Source organism: Channa argus, chromosome 2 (assembly GCF_033026475.1).
Source record: "Channa argus isolate prfri chromosome 2, Channa argus male v1.0, whole genome shotgun sequence".
In the NCBI taxonomy this organism is placed as follows: Eukaryota; Metazoa; Chordata; class Actinopteri; order Anabantiformes; family Channidae; genus Channa; species Channa argus.
Window position 1 is genome coordinate 4,898,435 of NC_090198.1, and position 17,899 is coordinate 4,916,333.

The window sequence follows — 17,899 nt, forward strand, 5'->3', positions numbered from 1 at the left end:
TCAAAGGCCCTGAGACACTGGTTTTAAATCTTAAACATTAGAACAGAAAGTTTTCATGACTATAAATGGGCAACAATCCATTGAACTTTGGAAAAAAGTATATTCGCAAAGAGTTTTGAAAGAAGTTTGCTTTCTTCCCAAACGTGCTTATTTCCTTGTGATACTGGGGGGTTAAAGCGTGTGTACATAACAGCCTAAGGAACAATTTTCTAGTATTTATTATTAGTACTTTAGCCTCACTACTTCTATGGAATTCAATAGTTTGCATCTCATTAATGTAATGTAAGAACTACTAGCAGATTTTTGTTCTCCAAAATTGCAATCAATTAAAAAAAAAATGATGAAGTATCAGTCACTTTGGCTCCACTCTTCTGAATGCAGTAAAACAGTCCTGTAGAGTTTCTGCAGACAGGAACACAGAGTGAAATAAGCACATAAGTGAGGCCAGTGATCATTCTGTTCATGGTTCTTATTTACAGTTACAAGTATTACAAAATCTAAAATGTGTTGATGATATATGGATTAATACATAGCAGCTTTAAGAACATACATTGATCCATCACAACATTCAAACCACAAATAAATTGAGTCAATAACACTGATAATCTCATTCTAGTGGCACTTGTTGAAAATACTAGGGAGCAAGTGAACAGACAGCTTTTGATGTTGGTGTGTTGACAGCAGAAAAACTGGCAGCCTAGGGATCTGAGACGCTTCTCTTGTTGGGTGTTCCCAGTGTGCAGTGACCAGTACGTAGGAAAAGTGGTTGAGGAAAGGACAACTGGTGAAGTGGAGACAGTCATGGCTCATTGATGTGCACGGGCAGTAAAGGACAGTCCAGAAGATTAACTGCATTGCAACCTGCTGCATATGGAACTGTGTAGCCACAGACTGGTGTTGTTGCTCATGACATGCTTTTTCCCTGTATCCTCAGATCATGGATGGACCTGGAGAGAACGACCCAGACCTCGTCCCTGCCTCCCACCCTCGATTTTGCGAGGCCATCAAGATGGACACGCTGGCTTACACCGCTCTGTTCACCAAAACATTCCAGAATAAAACCTTCCACGTGTACCGAGTCAAGAAGAAACGCAAGAAAAGCCCCAAGAACTCGCCAGAGCCTAGCACAACTCAATAGCAGGAGCAGGGCTGTAAGAAAAACTCTGTCAGAAGCCGGGGGGTGGGGGGAGAGAGAGAGAGAGAGAGACGAACGAGAAGAAGAGATAAAATACTGAATCCTTGCTGTTTCTCTGTCTCTTCTCTGCACTGTGCCCAGCTGTGATCATGCCCATTATTTTTTAACACATTGCTCTCTGAACTTTGGTGTTAGAACAGTGTTGGGGCCAGTTCAAGCTTGGGGCCGCACTGTTTTAGTTAGTGGAGTATAGAAGCACCTATAGGAGTTGTGATTGAGGCTGTTTTGTCTCTGGCAATCCACCGGCCTCCCTCCCACATCTCACAGGTGCAGATGCACCCAAAGAAACATGTTTTAGAGCTCAAAGCAGCTGGAACACTACAAGTAAAAATTGCATTTTAATTTTAACTAACTCACCAAGTTACTATGAGAATTGCTACAGCACCAAGATAATGCACCTCGGAGTGGAATCAAATCTGGATGCAATATCCAATCAGAACCATCTAAAATCTAAAATTTTCCTTTTGACCTCTTTAAGCAACAAAACTCAAAAATACCATAATATATAGTTGTTGTTTTTTTGACATACACTACATGTTGTTGAACTTATCTATACCAATGAAAATGGATTAGGGTTTTTTTGTTAGTCGAACCAAATCCAAAATGGAGCTGACCTAGCTCGGAATACTTTCATTCATAAAGTAATACCTGTCTTTGAGAGAGTGCGTTGCCAATGAAGTGTTCAGTATTTCAGTTTTAAGATAAAGCACTAAAGTGAACACAATAACTGATCTTAATGGAAACAATAGGCTCTTCGTGAATCTCATAAGATGACATGCTAATGAGAAATGATGTAGATTTACCTTGAATCGACCCAGATTATTCTACATGGGCAAACTGTCGCATACAATGACAGTTGATAGTTTAAGTTTAAGATCCAGTTAACTAGCTTTGAAGGCCTGATCACGCCAGATTAGTTTGTGTCTTTGCACGATACAAACTCTGAGCTTGTTATTTAGTGACAACCCAAAGGACTTGATGGGGAGGCTACACTTGGCTGTGAGCAATTCACTAACATGCTGGAGAGCTAAGACACTGCTCAGCTTCAGTAGCTCCCTGAGCTTCTTTCTATTTTCTCTGTACTGTGCTGTGCCATTTTGTTCCTGGGATTGAAGTAACCTACATTTTAAAAAGCGTTGTTAGCTGAGATTTTCCTAATTGCCTGTTAAGCTCTGGTTAAACAATTTATTAAAAAAGAACCTTAATTTGTAGCATCATCTCCTGCTTCATACATTTCTGTGAACTATTCCTCTGTTGTGGAGCAGTTTGTAGTTCAACAGAGGACATTAGGTAAATATACATGGTGCCACGCAGTTAATAAGCTACATCTCATCTATTTTAGACTGTGTTACCACTGTGTAACCATCTCTGACTATGTCTTCCCTCAAAGAATCCCAAAAAGTCCACAAACTCAGTCTACTTACAACTTTTATCGTAAGCTTTCAACCATATCACACAGTTATGAAAACAAAAGTCCATATTTTCAGACTTTAAAATAAAGTCCAGTAAGTGCTCAGCTGGTGGAACTGATGAGGGCATTTACAGTACAGGAAGAGAAAAGTTTCAGAGTTGGGCTTTTATCAGGACTAGGTCCACATTTGGCCAGTAAAATTCTAAAATGCTGTTTTCGTGCCAAAACAATCTGCATCCACACCAGGTTATTCATCTTGTTATTCTTTTTTAACCTTTATGCAGAGAGGACAGATGAGCAAGCCAGTCACTGAGAACAAGCAAAGAAAAACACTGGCCTTCATCACTTGACATCACTTATTCTATTTCTCTCCTAGAATTTCAGCAGAAGTTTGGAGTTACAGTTTTGTCAGAGAAAAAAAAACAAATATCAGAGAAGATGTGAGTCCGACTCAGTATTGGATCCATTTTGAACATGCACACTACAATGCTACGTGGAGATTTTCACATTTAAACACTCTGGAGGCTGTTTTGGAAAAGCTCCATTTGCAGGGCAGAAAAAGGCCTTTTAGAGAGAAGGAAGCAATCACACATTTAGTCAGCTTAGTGTGCTTGTAGCTTAAGCTTTGATATATTTGGGGGAAAAGCCCTTTTAAACAAGTTTGAACATTAGCTTGTCTGGACTCAAATTAGTTTTCATTGCCCGGCAAGGAACATTTGACTCAGCAGAAGCTCAGTTGTCCATGAAAACAAAGAAGGTAATATTCTTCTTTTTTTTTTCAATTCCCGCCCAGGTGGAAACACGATCCGCCCTTAACCCAAATGTATTTTTGCTGTAAAACTGAGGTCAAAGCTGGTGCCAAGTGACATTTGTGACCGTGTTGTTGTTGTGATTGCTGTCATGTTTTTCTTTCCGTCGGCTCTGTGATTCTCATCAGCTGCAGCCCCAACCTTTTCACTCCCTGTTCTCACTTTCACACATACACAGGCACAAACACGCATGAATAATGTAAGTGGCGAGGAAATTGCAGCAGGCTGACAACGCCGCTGATTCCCTGTCGCAATCCAAAATAGTTTGAGAGAGAGAGAGAGAGAAGGGGCCAACACTTGCATATCAAACTGAGGCTTTGTGGTTAGAAAAGAGCGAAGTGAGAAGCAGTGCGGCGGACAGAAAAAGGCTTATGTTTAAACAGCAGCAGAGAAAAGATGAGAGCACATCAAAACGAGGATTCACAATGATCTGAACCCCATCCTTATTTTCATCATCTTCTTTCAAACCTAAAGGAAAGGAGAAGAGGGGAGAGGAGGAGAAGGAGGAGAGAGGTGAGGACAGGAGGTAATTGAAGGGCTGGAGCTGTGTCACTTATTACTTGTTGGCCAGTCGGGCTCGCTGTGCCTACAATGATTCATTACATGTGTACGGCACAGACATACACACATTCTTTTCCCTCCCTCCATATCTCAGTCTGACTATATTTGTACACTTGTTAATAGGGTCTTCTGTCTTTGATAGCTCACATTCTTGCAGATGCATGAACATTCCTGCACATGCTTGTCATTGGGCTTTTGAAAATGTGGTTTGTTAACCACGTGGCCTCCTGGTAATGCATGTCAATCAGATCAGTGTGGAAGGACACCACACACACACACACACACACACACACACACACCTCCTGCTTTCATATTGGATGTTTAATTTAGGAGATGTCTGATTGTCTTATTCGAGAGCGAAAGCGATTCTATTACGTTTGCCTCATAAGCAGGTACTAATGTAATATGTTTTTCAGCGTTGATAATTTCCATACATATCGAGATTAGTGGTTCATTCAGAGGCGCACTGCTTGCGTATGGTTTTCATAATGAAAAGCAGATGAAGAAAGCCATTAGCTCGGGTGCACATATAGAATTTAGCTCAGCAGACTCATTATTAAAGAAGTAGTCGATGTTGCTGACACAAATGCAGCCACTTAAATTTAAGAGAGAAAGAGGGAGATTTCCATTTAAACCTGACTAAAGGCCTAATTCCTTTTCTTTTTTTGTCTCTAAAGCGAAATCTGATCCCTTACATTATACGGTATATAGTTATGGAAACACGGTCCCGTTGCACACACACAGAGATAAAAAAATCTCGACTCGAGGCTCACTTGTACTCCGTGCTGCATCGAACAATCCTCAGCTGCAGATTGAGTTTGCACATTTGCCATGTACCTTCACAGCTCAGCATCACTGCTGTGGGCTTGGGGAAACACCCTGGCTGGATACCTGAGCTAAACACGCTGTTCATATGTGCTTTAGTGGTTCCCCACCAACAGGCTTCATCTTGGTCAGAAGACAACTAATTTTTCCTAAGCCCTGAAACATTTTTACGAATAAATTATTCTCAGTGGGTAAGAGGGGGGCGGCCGGAAGAATTTCCAAATTTTCAGCGTTTTTTATTTTTATTTTTAACTGAATCATGTTGGAGTTGGAGCCTGTAAGGCAGGATAAAGTGCAGATGCAGGAGGCCCAAGTGGACACATCGCTGTTGTAGCGATCTGCATCTGTGTGACGTTTAGTCAGATTTCTGGGGTTAGACTGCAGCTTAGTGCACTGTGTGGTGTAGGTGGCTGTGGTGTAAACACAGAAGCATAAATAAAGCTTTAGTACATCTACACAGAGACCTGTAGATGTTATAAGTGTTCATTATTTTGATGAGACCTAATAATTAGATCAGTATTACTTTCATATGAGATATTATACATGCTAAAACCTGAAAAGGGGTCATAAGGTCATGAGGAGTGTAGTGGTAGTGACCCTGTTTTAAGTTCTAAGAATGTATGTCGTGCTTAGCTACACCCACTTCGGACATGTTCTTTAAAACATGATCCCATTGGTAGTAATGTTGGTTAAGACTAGAACGTTTCCCAAAGGTGCTGAGCTTGCCATTTTTGTGGTTGTCAGGCATCAAGTGCAGTTGGCGGGGAATTGGCATCAGTGGAAACTAAACAATGAGGGGACAAGAGTGGGAGAGAATCCTGAGTGAGACTTGACATTTATAGGTCCAAGTGATGGGACGCAAGCTGATACTGTACTGTACTGTACTGATACATCTTTTATGTGCCAAAATCATAATTCGGCTTGGTTGTTGGCTTCGGTCAACATTTGTATTCGTAGGATGTGTTGGATGTGCCATCCTCAGGCCAACCATGTGACTCAGTCCCACCGAGTGTCATATCTGACAACATCAGAAGCCGTTTCACGGAAAATGATGTGCAATGAGGGAAGACTTTAAACTGTACACACTTCAGATGCTATTGGCTGTTCCATTAAGAATCTACCTGGTGCATTTTGTTTGGCCAGAGTTCGCACTGAGATAAACACAGGGAACTTATGTTCCCCTGAACATCATCATCTTCAGTACTGTGGCCTGTGTAGTTTCATTACACTAGTAGCGGACCGTGGAAACCATTTGAAAAAAATAGGAGTATGAGTGCTTTTTGCAATTTTCCTTAGTCTAACAACCTGCTAAACCCAAAATGTTGATTTGTCTTCTACATTACATTTTTTTTTTCATATCAGAAATCCAGCTAATTGTTTACTCTGCAAGGTGAGTGTGTTTTGTTTTGTTTTTTTCATGCCAAGAAAAGTGTGCCAGTGTTAGATAATAAACCCGTCCATGCCTGATCGAAAAAGGTATTTTTTCCATTAATGTAATTTCTTTGTTAAATGTTATTAAAGCACAGAATCGTCACTTTCTTTTCAATACTCAGTTTGTTTTATCACACACAGTCACTGGTGCAAGTAAGTGAATTTATTGACGAAAAAAAAGGTCAAAGCAAATACAAAACACATAACTTTCCAAAGCTCATCACTGTCATGATATATATATATATATATATATATATATTAAAAAAACACAAAAGATATGTTCTGTTAAGAGTTATTTTCCTCCAAAAGGTGCACATTGAAGTTCTATGGTGCCTTTCTTCACAAAAAGCAATAATGGTAATTAGTCTATCTCCGTATTTACAAATGAGGTAAAAACATTAACTTCACACAACATGTCTGCACCTGGAACACAACAATTAAGAAGCAGTTTTATGGTACAAATCGATGGTGGTGGTGGTGGTGGTGGTGGTGGTGGTGGGAAGTGAGTCGCTGCCTTTTTTTACAGCTGCACAGAGAGAAGTGAAGCATGAAAAAGTCCCCAATACACCCACCCACCCACCCATCCATCTACTCTGCCTGGCTCTGACTTGTGCTCTCTCCACAGAGGAAAAGAGAACAAGGATCCATCTCTAGGAAATCCAGACGGTCTAAAAAAAAAAGAAAGAAAAAGAGAGGATGTTTTAGTTTTAGGAATCATCCCCACCACCTCAACCTGACCGCCAAGTCTCTGTTTTTCAAAAGCCACATTGTTGTCTCAGATTTTCAAAAAGTAGCTTGCTTCCGAAAGGCCGCAATCTAGGAATCAACTCCTGTTTTTCTGTCTCCCTTTTTTGAAAGTACCCGCAATACTTTGGTTGTTTCCAGCATGACAACAAGCCATCATCTCATATTAGGATTAGTGTCCTGATGTGCTTTCACACACTCCCACCCTATAAATGCTCTTTGCTGACAGGCTTGGCTCTGCCAGGGTGTAGACCAATAAAAGGAACATTATGAGTGTTGCCGCTGCTTCCAGCAGAAGCCAGCACCGGGAACGCCAAGAGAAACGGGGTTGGCTTTTTAAGAGATTTGCAGGGATGTGAGAATACTTCTGTATTTCTGTCATTTGAGCTAAAACAAACCATTCTCCAAGCATCTGCCCCCCCCCCCCCCCCCCCCCCCCCCCCCCCCCCCCCCTCTCACTATAGAGCTACTGAGCTCCATGGTGCACTGGTGGCACATTTTACCAGAGCCAGCCACTTGTTAAAATACTTCGTCTCTGCCTCCTTCCCTCACTTGCTCTCTCATTCAACCCTCTACCCTGCTGTCATCTGCCTTATCAAAGGTGAAAGGAACAGGTCCTTTTCAGACTCTGCGCTCTTCTCCTGTGCTTTCTTTATCTTCTTTGCCGTTTTTTTTTTTTGTTTGTTTGTTTTGTTTTTTTTAGACAAATTGTTCTAGTTGAAAAATGGGTTGGGCAGCTGTAGCTCAGTTGATAAAGGCAGTTGTCCACATACCACAGGGTCAGTTGTTCGATCCCCTGGTCCCGGCTACATGTCACAGTGTCTCTGGGCAAGACACTGGAACCCCCAACAGCCCATTCCCCTCCCCAGCTGTGCAGTGCCGGTCCAAGCCCGGTAGAAATCGGGGAGGGTTGCGTCAGGAAGGACACCCGGCGTAAAAACTGTGCCAAATCAACATGCGGACAATGATCCGCTGTGGTGACCCTGAACTCACGGGATAAGAAGAAAGGACAAAAAAAAATAAAAGTTCTAGTTGAAAAAGGGGTAATGCCACATGGAAGCTGATCAAGAGGAGCAATAGCCGCTTTACTGACAACCGGGACACAGCTCGTACAATCACAGCAAAGTTACTATTTCCCTGCATTATTCTATTCACCCACATTCATAATTACCACACAACTGCAGCAAAGTGTGTTTTGTAATTCTGCAAGGGACAGTAAATAAATGTGTGTGTGTCTGTGTGTGAATGGCCCAGAATCAGACACAGGTATCACAGCTCAAAACGATAAGCTACAATCAATATAAATCTCCTTCATCCTCCTTCCATTTGTTTTTAGCGAGCAGTCACCTTGGAAAGCCGTTTGACGTAGTTTGTATTCCACCGAGCAGTCGTCTGTTGATATGGCTCCTCGCAGCTGCCACATTTCGTATGCTTCAGAAGGAGCGTATGCGAGGCAGAGCAACAGAGCAAGTATTTTCTTCCTCCCGCAGTCCGCACGTCCACTCCTATCTCTTTGTTACCAAGCCGTTTGAATTCCTTTGTTAGCACCCTCCCTCGGGTGAGGGAGAAGAGCGTCAGAGGAGCGTAAATGAGAATAGGAAATCAAATGAAGAAGAGGTTGCAGCAGTAAGTAGAAAGCTTGATGCCGTACAACCCACAGAGCGTTGAACATTGAAACATCCAACCAATAGCCTACAGAATACTCAACTCAGCCAAAACACATTACCAGTGAAATGGGGTGGGGGGGGGAAATCACCCTGCAACCCAGTGATGGTCAAAGCACTTTTTTTGTTTTTTTTTGTTTTTTTTCCCCTCATACAAACATTGACAGAAGCTGTGTACAGCCAGGCAGCGAGGACACTACGTGTCATCTATAGTGAAACTCCTAACTCTGCATTACAGTATATGGGCTACTCAGTGAGACCCCCACTCATCTTCACAGCACTGTGTGTTTATATACAAAGATTTAAATAGCAAGGTCCTAAAAACACATTTTGTACGTGGGATTGATTTGCTCAGGTATAAAAAAAAACACAAAACAACTGCATTTTACATTTTCGACCTTCAGCTGACACTTCTACAGAGCAGCTCCCATCGAGTGTTAGAAAAGAAAAGGGGGAAATTTGGGCTTTTAGTGCCTGTGGCTGGAACCGATTTTTCTGACAGTGAAGCTAAGCTCCGTCATGATGAGCAGCCCGGCTAGAGAGCGACGTACTGAAAGCCTTAACCTGACTGGCAGGTTTGATAACATCTGCAGAGTCGTAATCCAAGGTAGAGGGAGCGCAGAGTGACGGGCTCTTTTTCAGAGGGACGCTTTCATCTGTCTGTGGGTCGCCCTGTTGATTGATGGGGGCTCGTCATCCAGTAAATGCAACACCTTGCGTGTCAGCTGTCAGCTATCGCAGAGGATGTCTAGCGAGTCTCTCTGACAGTAAGTCTCTCGCTGTTTTCCCACCTCTGTCGCCACTAACCATCTGCTAATCGATTGTTTAAGGTGGGGCCTTTCTCAGGGTCCCATCAAGTTTGGTCTGTGTGTGCGTTTAACCTCAGAGGTCACTGGCCTCGGCTCGCTCGTACAGCGCCCGCAGCTTCTCAAAGCGAGGCCCCCACTCCCCGAGTGTCTCCTCCCTCCTCCCTTCCCCTCCCCCGTCCCCAACGCTGCCTCCGTCCAGCCCCGCTGAGCTGAAAGAGCTGAGGGAGCCGGCAGGCGACCCTCCTCCTTCAGTTGAAAAGACCTGCAGGGAATCAAAAGGCCCCGTGTCTGGATGCTGGTCGGCGTCGCGGATAATCTCGCACAGGTATCGAGCGAGGTCCTGGCTGGAGAAGGACAGGGAGCGGCGCCCCAGCTGTGGAGGCCGGGCCTGGCCCTGGGCAGGAAGTCTGGTTGGGGGCACGTCCCTTCGGAGGCTGGTGGTGGCGGTGGTAGAGGAGGTGGAAGCTGCTGATGGAGGCAGGGTGTTGGAGCTGGCTGTTTGGCTGAGGGAATCCAATGGCTGGGTAGAGGATGGGGCAGGGGGCGCCTGATGGAGCAGGTGATGGTGATGGTGGTGGGGAGGAGGAGGTGGAGGGTGGTGCAGGGCTCTGGAGCGGCAGTACTGGAGGGACTGGGCCGGGCTCGGTTGGAGTGACTTCTGCAGCTCTGCCATGTCGTACGCATTCTGGACACACACACACACACACACACACACACACACACACACACACACACACACACACACACACACACACACACACACACACACACACACACACACACACACACACACACACACACACACACACACACACACACACAAAAAAAACAGCAAAGGGAAAGTCACGGTTAGCACAGAAGCTTTAAAAAAAAAAGGGAGAGATGAGAGCTTGAGTGAAAAAGTGAATGTTTTGGAGAAAGAGATGAGGCAGAATAAAAATGAAATATGACAGTCAGAGAGCAGAAAAATGAAAAGAGAGCAGAAAAACAATCAGCTATCGCCATTAGGTTTACTGTGAATGTTCCAGCTCTTTAAGTTTCCAATCTATCTCCATTTACTGTCTGAGAGGAGCCTCCATAATTTTAAATATCTGTGTGTGTGTGTGTGTGTGTGTGTGTGTGTGTGTGTGTGTGTGAAGAAGATAAAAAAATATGAGTAGATTCTTTTTCGATCCATCTCTTATATGCACTGGTGCACTGGGGTTTAGGAGCCGCAGTTACTTTCACATATTCTCTAACATCCAATCACTTCAGTGCTAATATGATTCCAACGAAACTGTAACCACGGCAGCAGGAAACAAAAAAAAAAAAAAGGAGGGATGTAGGAGGAAGAGGAGGAGGAGGAGGAGGAGGAGGAGGAGGAAGAATGATGCACACGGAGGAAGTGTGGGTCGCTTTGTAAAACTGATTATGTGATGAGTGGAAAGTGCTGTTTGTATTCCTCAAGAGAGCTTTCAAACAAGACTCTTGAGAATTAACTGCAGCATCTGCTCTGCTATAGGGAATAAGGACTGTGTGTGTGTGTGTGTGTGTGTGTGTGTGTGTACACATTTGTATGTGTTTGACTGCAGGTGATTTACAGTGTGCAGGACAAGACCTTGAGGGCTTTTGGGTATTGACAAGGTGTGACAACAATCTGTGTAAGCAGGTGTGTGTGTGTGTGTGTGTGTGTGTGTGTCTGAGACAGAGAGAGCAATGTATGGGCCCCATGTATTCGCTTCGATCAAAGCCGTGATATTATGCAGGCTCTTAAGTACTGTTGAGTGCTTGTGGGTTATATTGGCTGTTGGAGAGAGGAGATAAGGATTTTGTGTGGGCCTAATTAAAATGCTGGAGCGTGCACACACACACACACACACACACACACACACACACACACACACACACACACACACACACACACACACACACACAATGGAGGATTTTATTCCAAATTGAACTGACTTAATCCACCATGACTCTGCGACTGTACCTTGCATTCACTATGGAATATTTCCTTAACAAAAGTGGCCAAAATCTTAAAAGTTGTCACACTACAGTACTGTGTTTGTTTAATGGTGAGTATGAAAAGTATATTTGTACATTCACATTTACATTTAGTCATTTAGCAGACGCTTTTATCCAAAGCGACTTACAAGTAAGGTACAAGGCAGCAAGAATCTAAGTCAAGGAGAAAACATCAAAGCAAAGTCCTATCAGAAAAGTGTTCACAGTTTGCGAGACGAAGACATTTGTAGTAGTAGTTGTAGTAGTAATGTGTCTGCTTGTGTGCTTCTTTGTAAAAATAGCCAGAAAAGAGTTTGTAAAGTTCTTTCATAGCTGTACTATGAGAGTGTGTGTGTGTGTGTGTGTGTTGTATACCTGGTCCTCCTCCCCGCCTCCCTCCTCATCATAGTTGAGGACATTTTCCCGGATGTCCTCCCACCCGTCATGGTGGGCTGAGACGTGGTAAACGCCCTCCTTCAGCCCTTTGTAGCTCCTCCAGCGAGTGTAGAGGAAAATGCCCAGCAGCAGCACTGCAGTGGAGACAGACAGTGGTGAAGGCTGATCAACACGACCATAAGCATCATTAATGCAGCCATTACGATCCTTCAGCCAATTGAGACGCAACCCCACCGAGTCGACGTTGAGCAGTGTTTGCCGGAAATGTGAGCTGAAAAATTACAAGTTGAATTGTTCACCTGATAAAGATACTTTCCAACTTTGTAAAAGGAAACTCTGAACCTTATAAATCTGTTATGGAGCAGCAACAGTACGTCCCATTAAAACGGACTCAAAAGCACCATCGTTCTCAATTTTTTTCCGTTTCCATTTAAAGTCAATGGTGGATGGTGATACTGTTTAGGTTCTTGCTGCATGTTTCGGATCTTTAATTTTCTTGTAATAATAATCCAAACTTATAATCCACTTCATTTTGCTTTTTGGTTTATTGGTGCTCTGCATTTCTTTGAGTTCCACTTCCTGGTTGAGGACAGAGCTCTCATGAACATGCACACTTGAACGCACCTTTGCTTCAGGTGTTGGACTGTACCATTTGGGATGACAAGAGGGAGGAAACAATTGTTTTTTTTTTCTTTTTGTGTTTAGTTTTTCCTTCCAGCACTAGTAAAATAATGTAGCCTAAATAACGTGTTGAAGAGTTACTGTACATTTTATTGGCTAAGTGAAAAAAACTAATGTTATCAGCATTTTAAAAGGCTTTAATTGTCAAGTTCACCCATGCAATTTACTAAGTAGTTTGTCCTGCCAGTTTATAAAACCACAGTTGGCGTTTGTGTGTATTTTGTGGCATTTTGTTGAGTGAAGTAGTTGGAGTGTTGATTGTAAGGTGTGTGGGTGTTGGTGTAACCCACATTTTGGGATATTCAGGTGGAGTAAAGTAGGATGAGACAATAAAAATCATGACATACAATAAAGTACTACATTTAAAGGGGAGGATGAGGAGAAGATGGAAGAGAGAGGTGAGGAACATAACTATCAACTTTATTGATCACCAGTTGTTTTTGGAGAGCTGCACAAAAAGCGATACAAAAAAGTGCTTGATAATAATAATAATAGCTTCATATACAGTGTTCTATAACTAAATACACTAAAAATATCAGACAATAACATCAAGTGTAGTAGAGGGATGTTCAGTCACAGACTTTTATTTTGGCAAGAATAGTCCATTCTGGTTAAAAAAAAAAAATGCATATGCACTTTGTTTCTTGCTGTACTCTTAATATTGTTATTATGTTGTGGAGATGTTGGGAGTGAACATTTTCAGGGGGACATGTCCTGTTACTGTATGTCCTGTTATGACTATTTTATTTTTGAAATTGTCTGTACTTACTGCATATACTTCCTCTTTCTGTGTGGACACTCTCATAAAGAAGTATGTTTAGGTGATAAAGACCCTATGAATGTCTTGTTTCCTTAAAATTTCCGTTGCCATGGCTATGGGACAAAAATAAACGACAATCCTGGGAGGAGCTGTTCTCACTGCACCTGTACACAAAGCAGTGACAGACCCACTACGTGTTGTTGTAAAACGGGTTTAAAGCCACACTGAGGTGTGACTAACAGAAAAATTACAGCTGGGTGATTTATCAGCGATGGCGAACGTAGATGCGCAAACGTTTATATGGTGGAGGGTTAGGTGAAGAGGCAGAGGACGTTCCCGCAGGAGGCCAAAGTTCCGGTCCAGTTTGAAATAAGTTTCTGTTCTCGTAACCACCAGGACGTTGTGGTACATAACAGAACAATTTTAAAAGCTGCCTGCTGCTAAGAGGGCAGCTTTCTGAAAATGCATCTGTGCGTCGTATAAAATGGCAGAAACCAAGATATTTGATTATTTATTTTTGTCAGAACTTGCTGATAGTGCATTTGTTGAATGGATCACCAGCAGATTGAAAAATGTACTTGTGCGAATCATAAATTATATAAACAAAGCATTAAAACAATTGTAATTTACATTGTTTGAATGAAGGACTTAGCACCTTTAGATCAGTGTTAAGATCATTCTGGTCACAGTTTCTCTCCAAGAATAGCAGTAGAGCATGTTCACACACACTTCTCATAGACTGGGCCAGTATTAGTTATTCAATTAAAGACACACAAAGCTTTCGGAAATGAGTCACATTTCCATTTGCATCTCTGCCAATATCTCTGCAGATAAGGGTAATTATAAATGCATAATTGCATCACAGGCCTCATAAAGCGCAGAGCAGCCTTTAGATTATAGCTGCCGCAGGTCGTGCTGAGACGTTTCTTGCTGTAGGTGAGAGAAGAAGTGGCGGATGAAAACGAGAAACCCCCGGTAAACAAATCTACATGCACTGCATCTCCCACTCGAGTGTTGCCATCACCTGTTCAGGTGTCTAACAAATCCCTTGTGTCTTATCTCGTCCCCACTACCTCTTGTCTTAGATACCACTTCACATTTCATTCCCTTGTTCTAACCTGCTTTACACTCACACAAACTCTGGCTGTTTCAAATGTTTATTGCCTTTGAATCAACAGTTTGAATTGAGGAACAAAAAGAACAAACTACTATATCTAAAGAACTTTTTTTTCCCTCAATGGATCTGCAGAAGGAACAACTTGTAGAATCCAGAGTGCAATTTTCAGATATTTAATAATTTACAACCATGTCATTAATTGAGCCTGTAACTGAGTGATTTTCTGAGTCATATACCATCTTCAAATCTGTTTTTGCAAAGACTGTACATGGCTGCGTTTAATCACATTTCAGAACTGCAGCAATTACATAGCGCAAACTATTTCAACTGGCAGCACTATAAATACCCCGGCAGTTCAAATCCTATTAATCTGAGGTAGCGCATCACCACGAAAATTCTGTGATCCTAAACAATTCAAACACAGCTTTTAAACGCGCTGTGCCGCTGTCTCTGCTTCTCCAGCAGCCTCCGCTTTCTCTTTTTAAATCCTCACATCTCTCGTGCATCACAACTAAAACCTAGCAGCCCATCCATCTTGTAAGCGCACCAACAGATGGCACTCAAACTCCCCGTGAATTGATAACACCCCATTAAACAGCCCACCCTCTGACAACTCTGTAAGAGTAAATTCACTCAGCCAGAAACCAGCTGCACAGTACTAGGAGAAAAATCAATATTCATTTACTGTCAACTTGTCCCCCCTCACTACAACTGCAGTGTTTGACAGATTTATAAGATGAAATTGTTGCAAGAGATTCACTGTTTCATTTTAAGAGTGGCATTAGGGCTTTAAATGCCAGTGTACGAAGATGGGCTGGGGGTGACAGAAGTTTTTGTTTTCCCAGAAAACACATGTAGGTACTTGGCTGCTGCAGAGAGTAGCCTTAACGTTACAGTGGCAGTGAACTGGCCAAAAACAGGATCACAGGTTCAGTAGCAGTGGTCCTCATTTACTGTGGGGCTGCCCAGAGCTTCCCGAAGACATTCAAAAAAACCAAACAGTGTTGAAACAGCTGCTCCAGGAGCCTGGAGCTTTTCTAGGTATCCAGGTAAGCACTGGAAAGAGGAGGAAACAAAGAGAAAAACACTTGGACAAGCCACACAAAGGTGAGACTTTGGAGGAGTATTCAAACATTTGTACTTTTGGGAAAAAAAAAAAAAAAAAGTAGGTTACTTCTGTTAAACTGAATTGTTTCGCTCCTTCCATGAGGGGGGGTTCTAGTCTCTTCAATGTGCAGGGGTTAGTCCTACATGGGGCAGTGGTTGGGTTAGGGTGGGGACATTTTTGGCACAATTCGCCTATTCCCACAAACTGAAGGGCTGAAGGGGGGCTTGGACCGATTATTGGCCACAGACGTCATCTCAATGCTCCCAACTGGCTCAGACTGTCCCTAAATGTAGTGTGTGAGGAACAGCAATGAATCATTGAATACAACCCAACAACAGCCAATGACAGTAAGCTGACATGGGAGTATGTAGCAGTGGCTTGTAATCTGTCCTTATAGCCTGCTTCACATTTGGACAGACCCAAGTCTTTAGGTAATGGCCTTTTCTTAGTTCATGGTCTTGAGGCGACTGGACTCTACTCGCTAGACATAGTGGCTCCATGACATAGGTGTCATTATAGCAACACCTCATAAAACTGGTATGAGGAACAAAGGATCAGCAGGAAGCAGGAAGGTACTGCTGGTGATAATTCACAATGTTTGTTAAGCAAGGAGACAAAATCTGTTTTGGAAAAATCATCAGCGATATCTGTGGAGAGATTCCCAAACTTCTCTGACTCCACAGGCTACTTCATTTCGAAGAGACCGGCCAGGAGTCTCAGGTATTTACCCTTTGGAGTCGTTAACATCTTGGGGGTTGTTGAAGTCACACGTGTCAATGTGTGAACAGCTGTTAATTGCGTGGGAGCAGATGCTAAGACTGGACTGTAAGAAGCCATTATCCCATTGAGAAATCAAGTCACGTAGTATAGATCTGCCCCCTGGCCTTACACGGCTCTTGACTAAATTTATGAAAGCACATAATTAATGCTGTGCACTGATAATACGCAGTGTACAGTTAATGCCGGTTTCCTTATTTGCCTCTGGAACCTCAAATCATCAGCATGAAACTACTTTTCTTACCTTTTCAACCAGAACCTATTTAGTCTCCATCCAGTCCTTCACAATTTCCACAGCATGAAGAAAGTGGTCGATCTACTTTTGCTAAAACTTGTCTAATTTCATTTAATTTACTTAAACTTTTTATTATGAAATGCTAAGTACTGTTAAGTATGGGTGAGTTCAATCCCTAATGGATAATTAAAGACGCCTGATCTTAAGTACTTAGACATAAACGCAACATGTACATGAGATGCACTTCTGCAGGTGACCGGTGGTGTCATTTAAAATATCATATGACTCATTAAAATTCAAATATATCGCTGCCCTAAGATGTCACTTATGGCCCCAACATATTCACAAACACTCCAGAAGAGCATCAAGCAATTCCACTGATTGAATATAATAATGGCAGAACGTGCTTTAATTTAAACCAAGGATGTGATCTTTGTACTGAATCGACAAAAAACGGAGTTGTGCCACTTTTTTCTTCACTCAAACACTAAAGTGCACAATATAAAAAGTCAGAACTAAATGATAAGTAGATCTTGTAAAAGATGTGTCACCGCTCCAGATGGAAAGGATCAAGTCTATGAAGACTTGTGCTGCGATGTTTAGATTTTAGTGTCTGTATTTTAGTACTTACTGCTCTTTTAGCATGAATCAACTGTGGTTCTAGTCTTGGTCTTGGTAGCACATGTACATAAATGCCCTTAAACTCCCCCTTTAAATTGCCTTGATCAAAATACTTCTATACTTCACATCACGTGGAGGAACCTTCATTTGAGAACATGTCATCTCGCTGCTCACGCTATGGAGTTTGTAATCATGGTCAACATGCTTTTCCAGTGATCATCCAGATGGCATCTTCTGATCTCATAATGATGCAAAACTCCTCCAGGTGATGTCATCTGTAGAAGCAGTTAAATACTTTAAAATAGCGAAGTCAGGGGAGAATTTTAAAAGCGTGAATGTACATTTTACACCCTAAACTAAAGCCATAGAAAGCAAGTTAAAAATTCGTGACGTCGCCCTTCAAGACTTTCTTTGCAGACAAAAGTACAATTCATAAAAAATCCCGGACAGGCTCTGATTAGATGCACAGAAAGGAAATCTGATCCTGAGCTGCTGTGAGGATGGACCAACAACATGCATTAGGGCCTCTGCCTGTATGAGGTAAAAACACAGCATATAGAGACTGAAATGAAGAAGCTGTAAATATTAGAGGTGCGTTGCTTGGTGTCTGCTGGCGAAGCTTATGTCTTAATGTGTTTACACTTGCTTTTTGCTGCTTCCATCCGGTCAGCTGTGTGTGTGTGTGTGTGTGTGTAAAGAAGTGGCTAGTGTGAGCACCACGGGGAGGGGAGCAAGGAAGCTGGAGGTCAGGGTGTACGAGATGAGTCTG

General features: G+C 42.5%; 2 protein-coding genes across 5 annotated transcripts in view; one reads left to right on the plus strand and one right to left on the minus strand.

Moving 5' to 3' along the window:
- The window catches only part of dpy19l3 (dpy-19 like C-mannosyltransferase 3), a 53,099-nt gene extending 50,693 nt beyond the window's left edge, over positions 1–2,406 (plus strand). For all 4 annotated transcript variants that reach the window (XM_067494967.1, XM_067494968.1, XM_067494969.1 and 1 more), the window contains one exon: positions 935–2,406. In XM_067494967.1, coding sequence (XP_067351068.1) covers positions 935–1,138 — 204 coding nt within the window. In that variant the 3' untranslated portion in view covers positions 1,139–2,406. The remainder of the gene's footprint in view (positions 1–934) is intronic.
- Positions 2,407–6,574: 4,168 nt separating this feature from the next.
- The window catches only part of si:ch211-186j3.6 (neural-cadherin), a 306,902-nt gene continuing 295,577 nt past the window's right edge, over positions 6,575–17,899 (minus strand). Inside the window, exons 36-37 of the mRNA XM_067494964.1 lie at positions 11,811–11,965; positions 6,575–10,134 (exon numbers count right to left, since the gene is read on the minus strand). Coding sequence (XP_067351065.1) covers positions 9,523–10,134; positions 11,811–11,965 — 767 coding nt within the window. The 3' untranslated portion in view covers positions 6,575–9,522. The remainder of the gene's footprint in view (positions 10,135–11,810; positions 11,966–17,899) is intronic.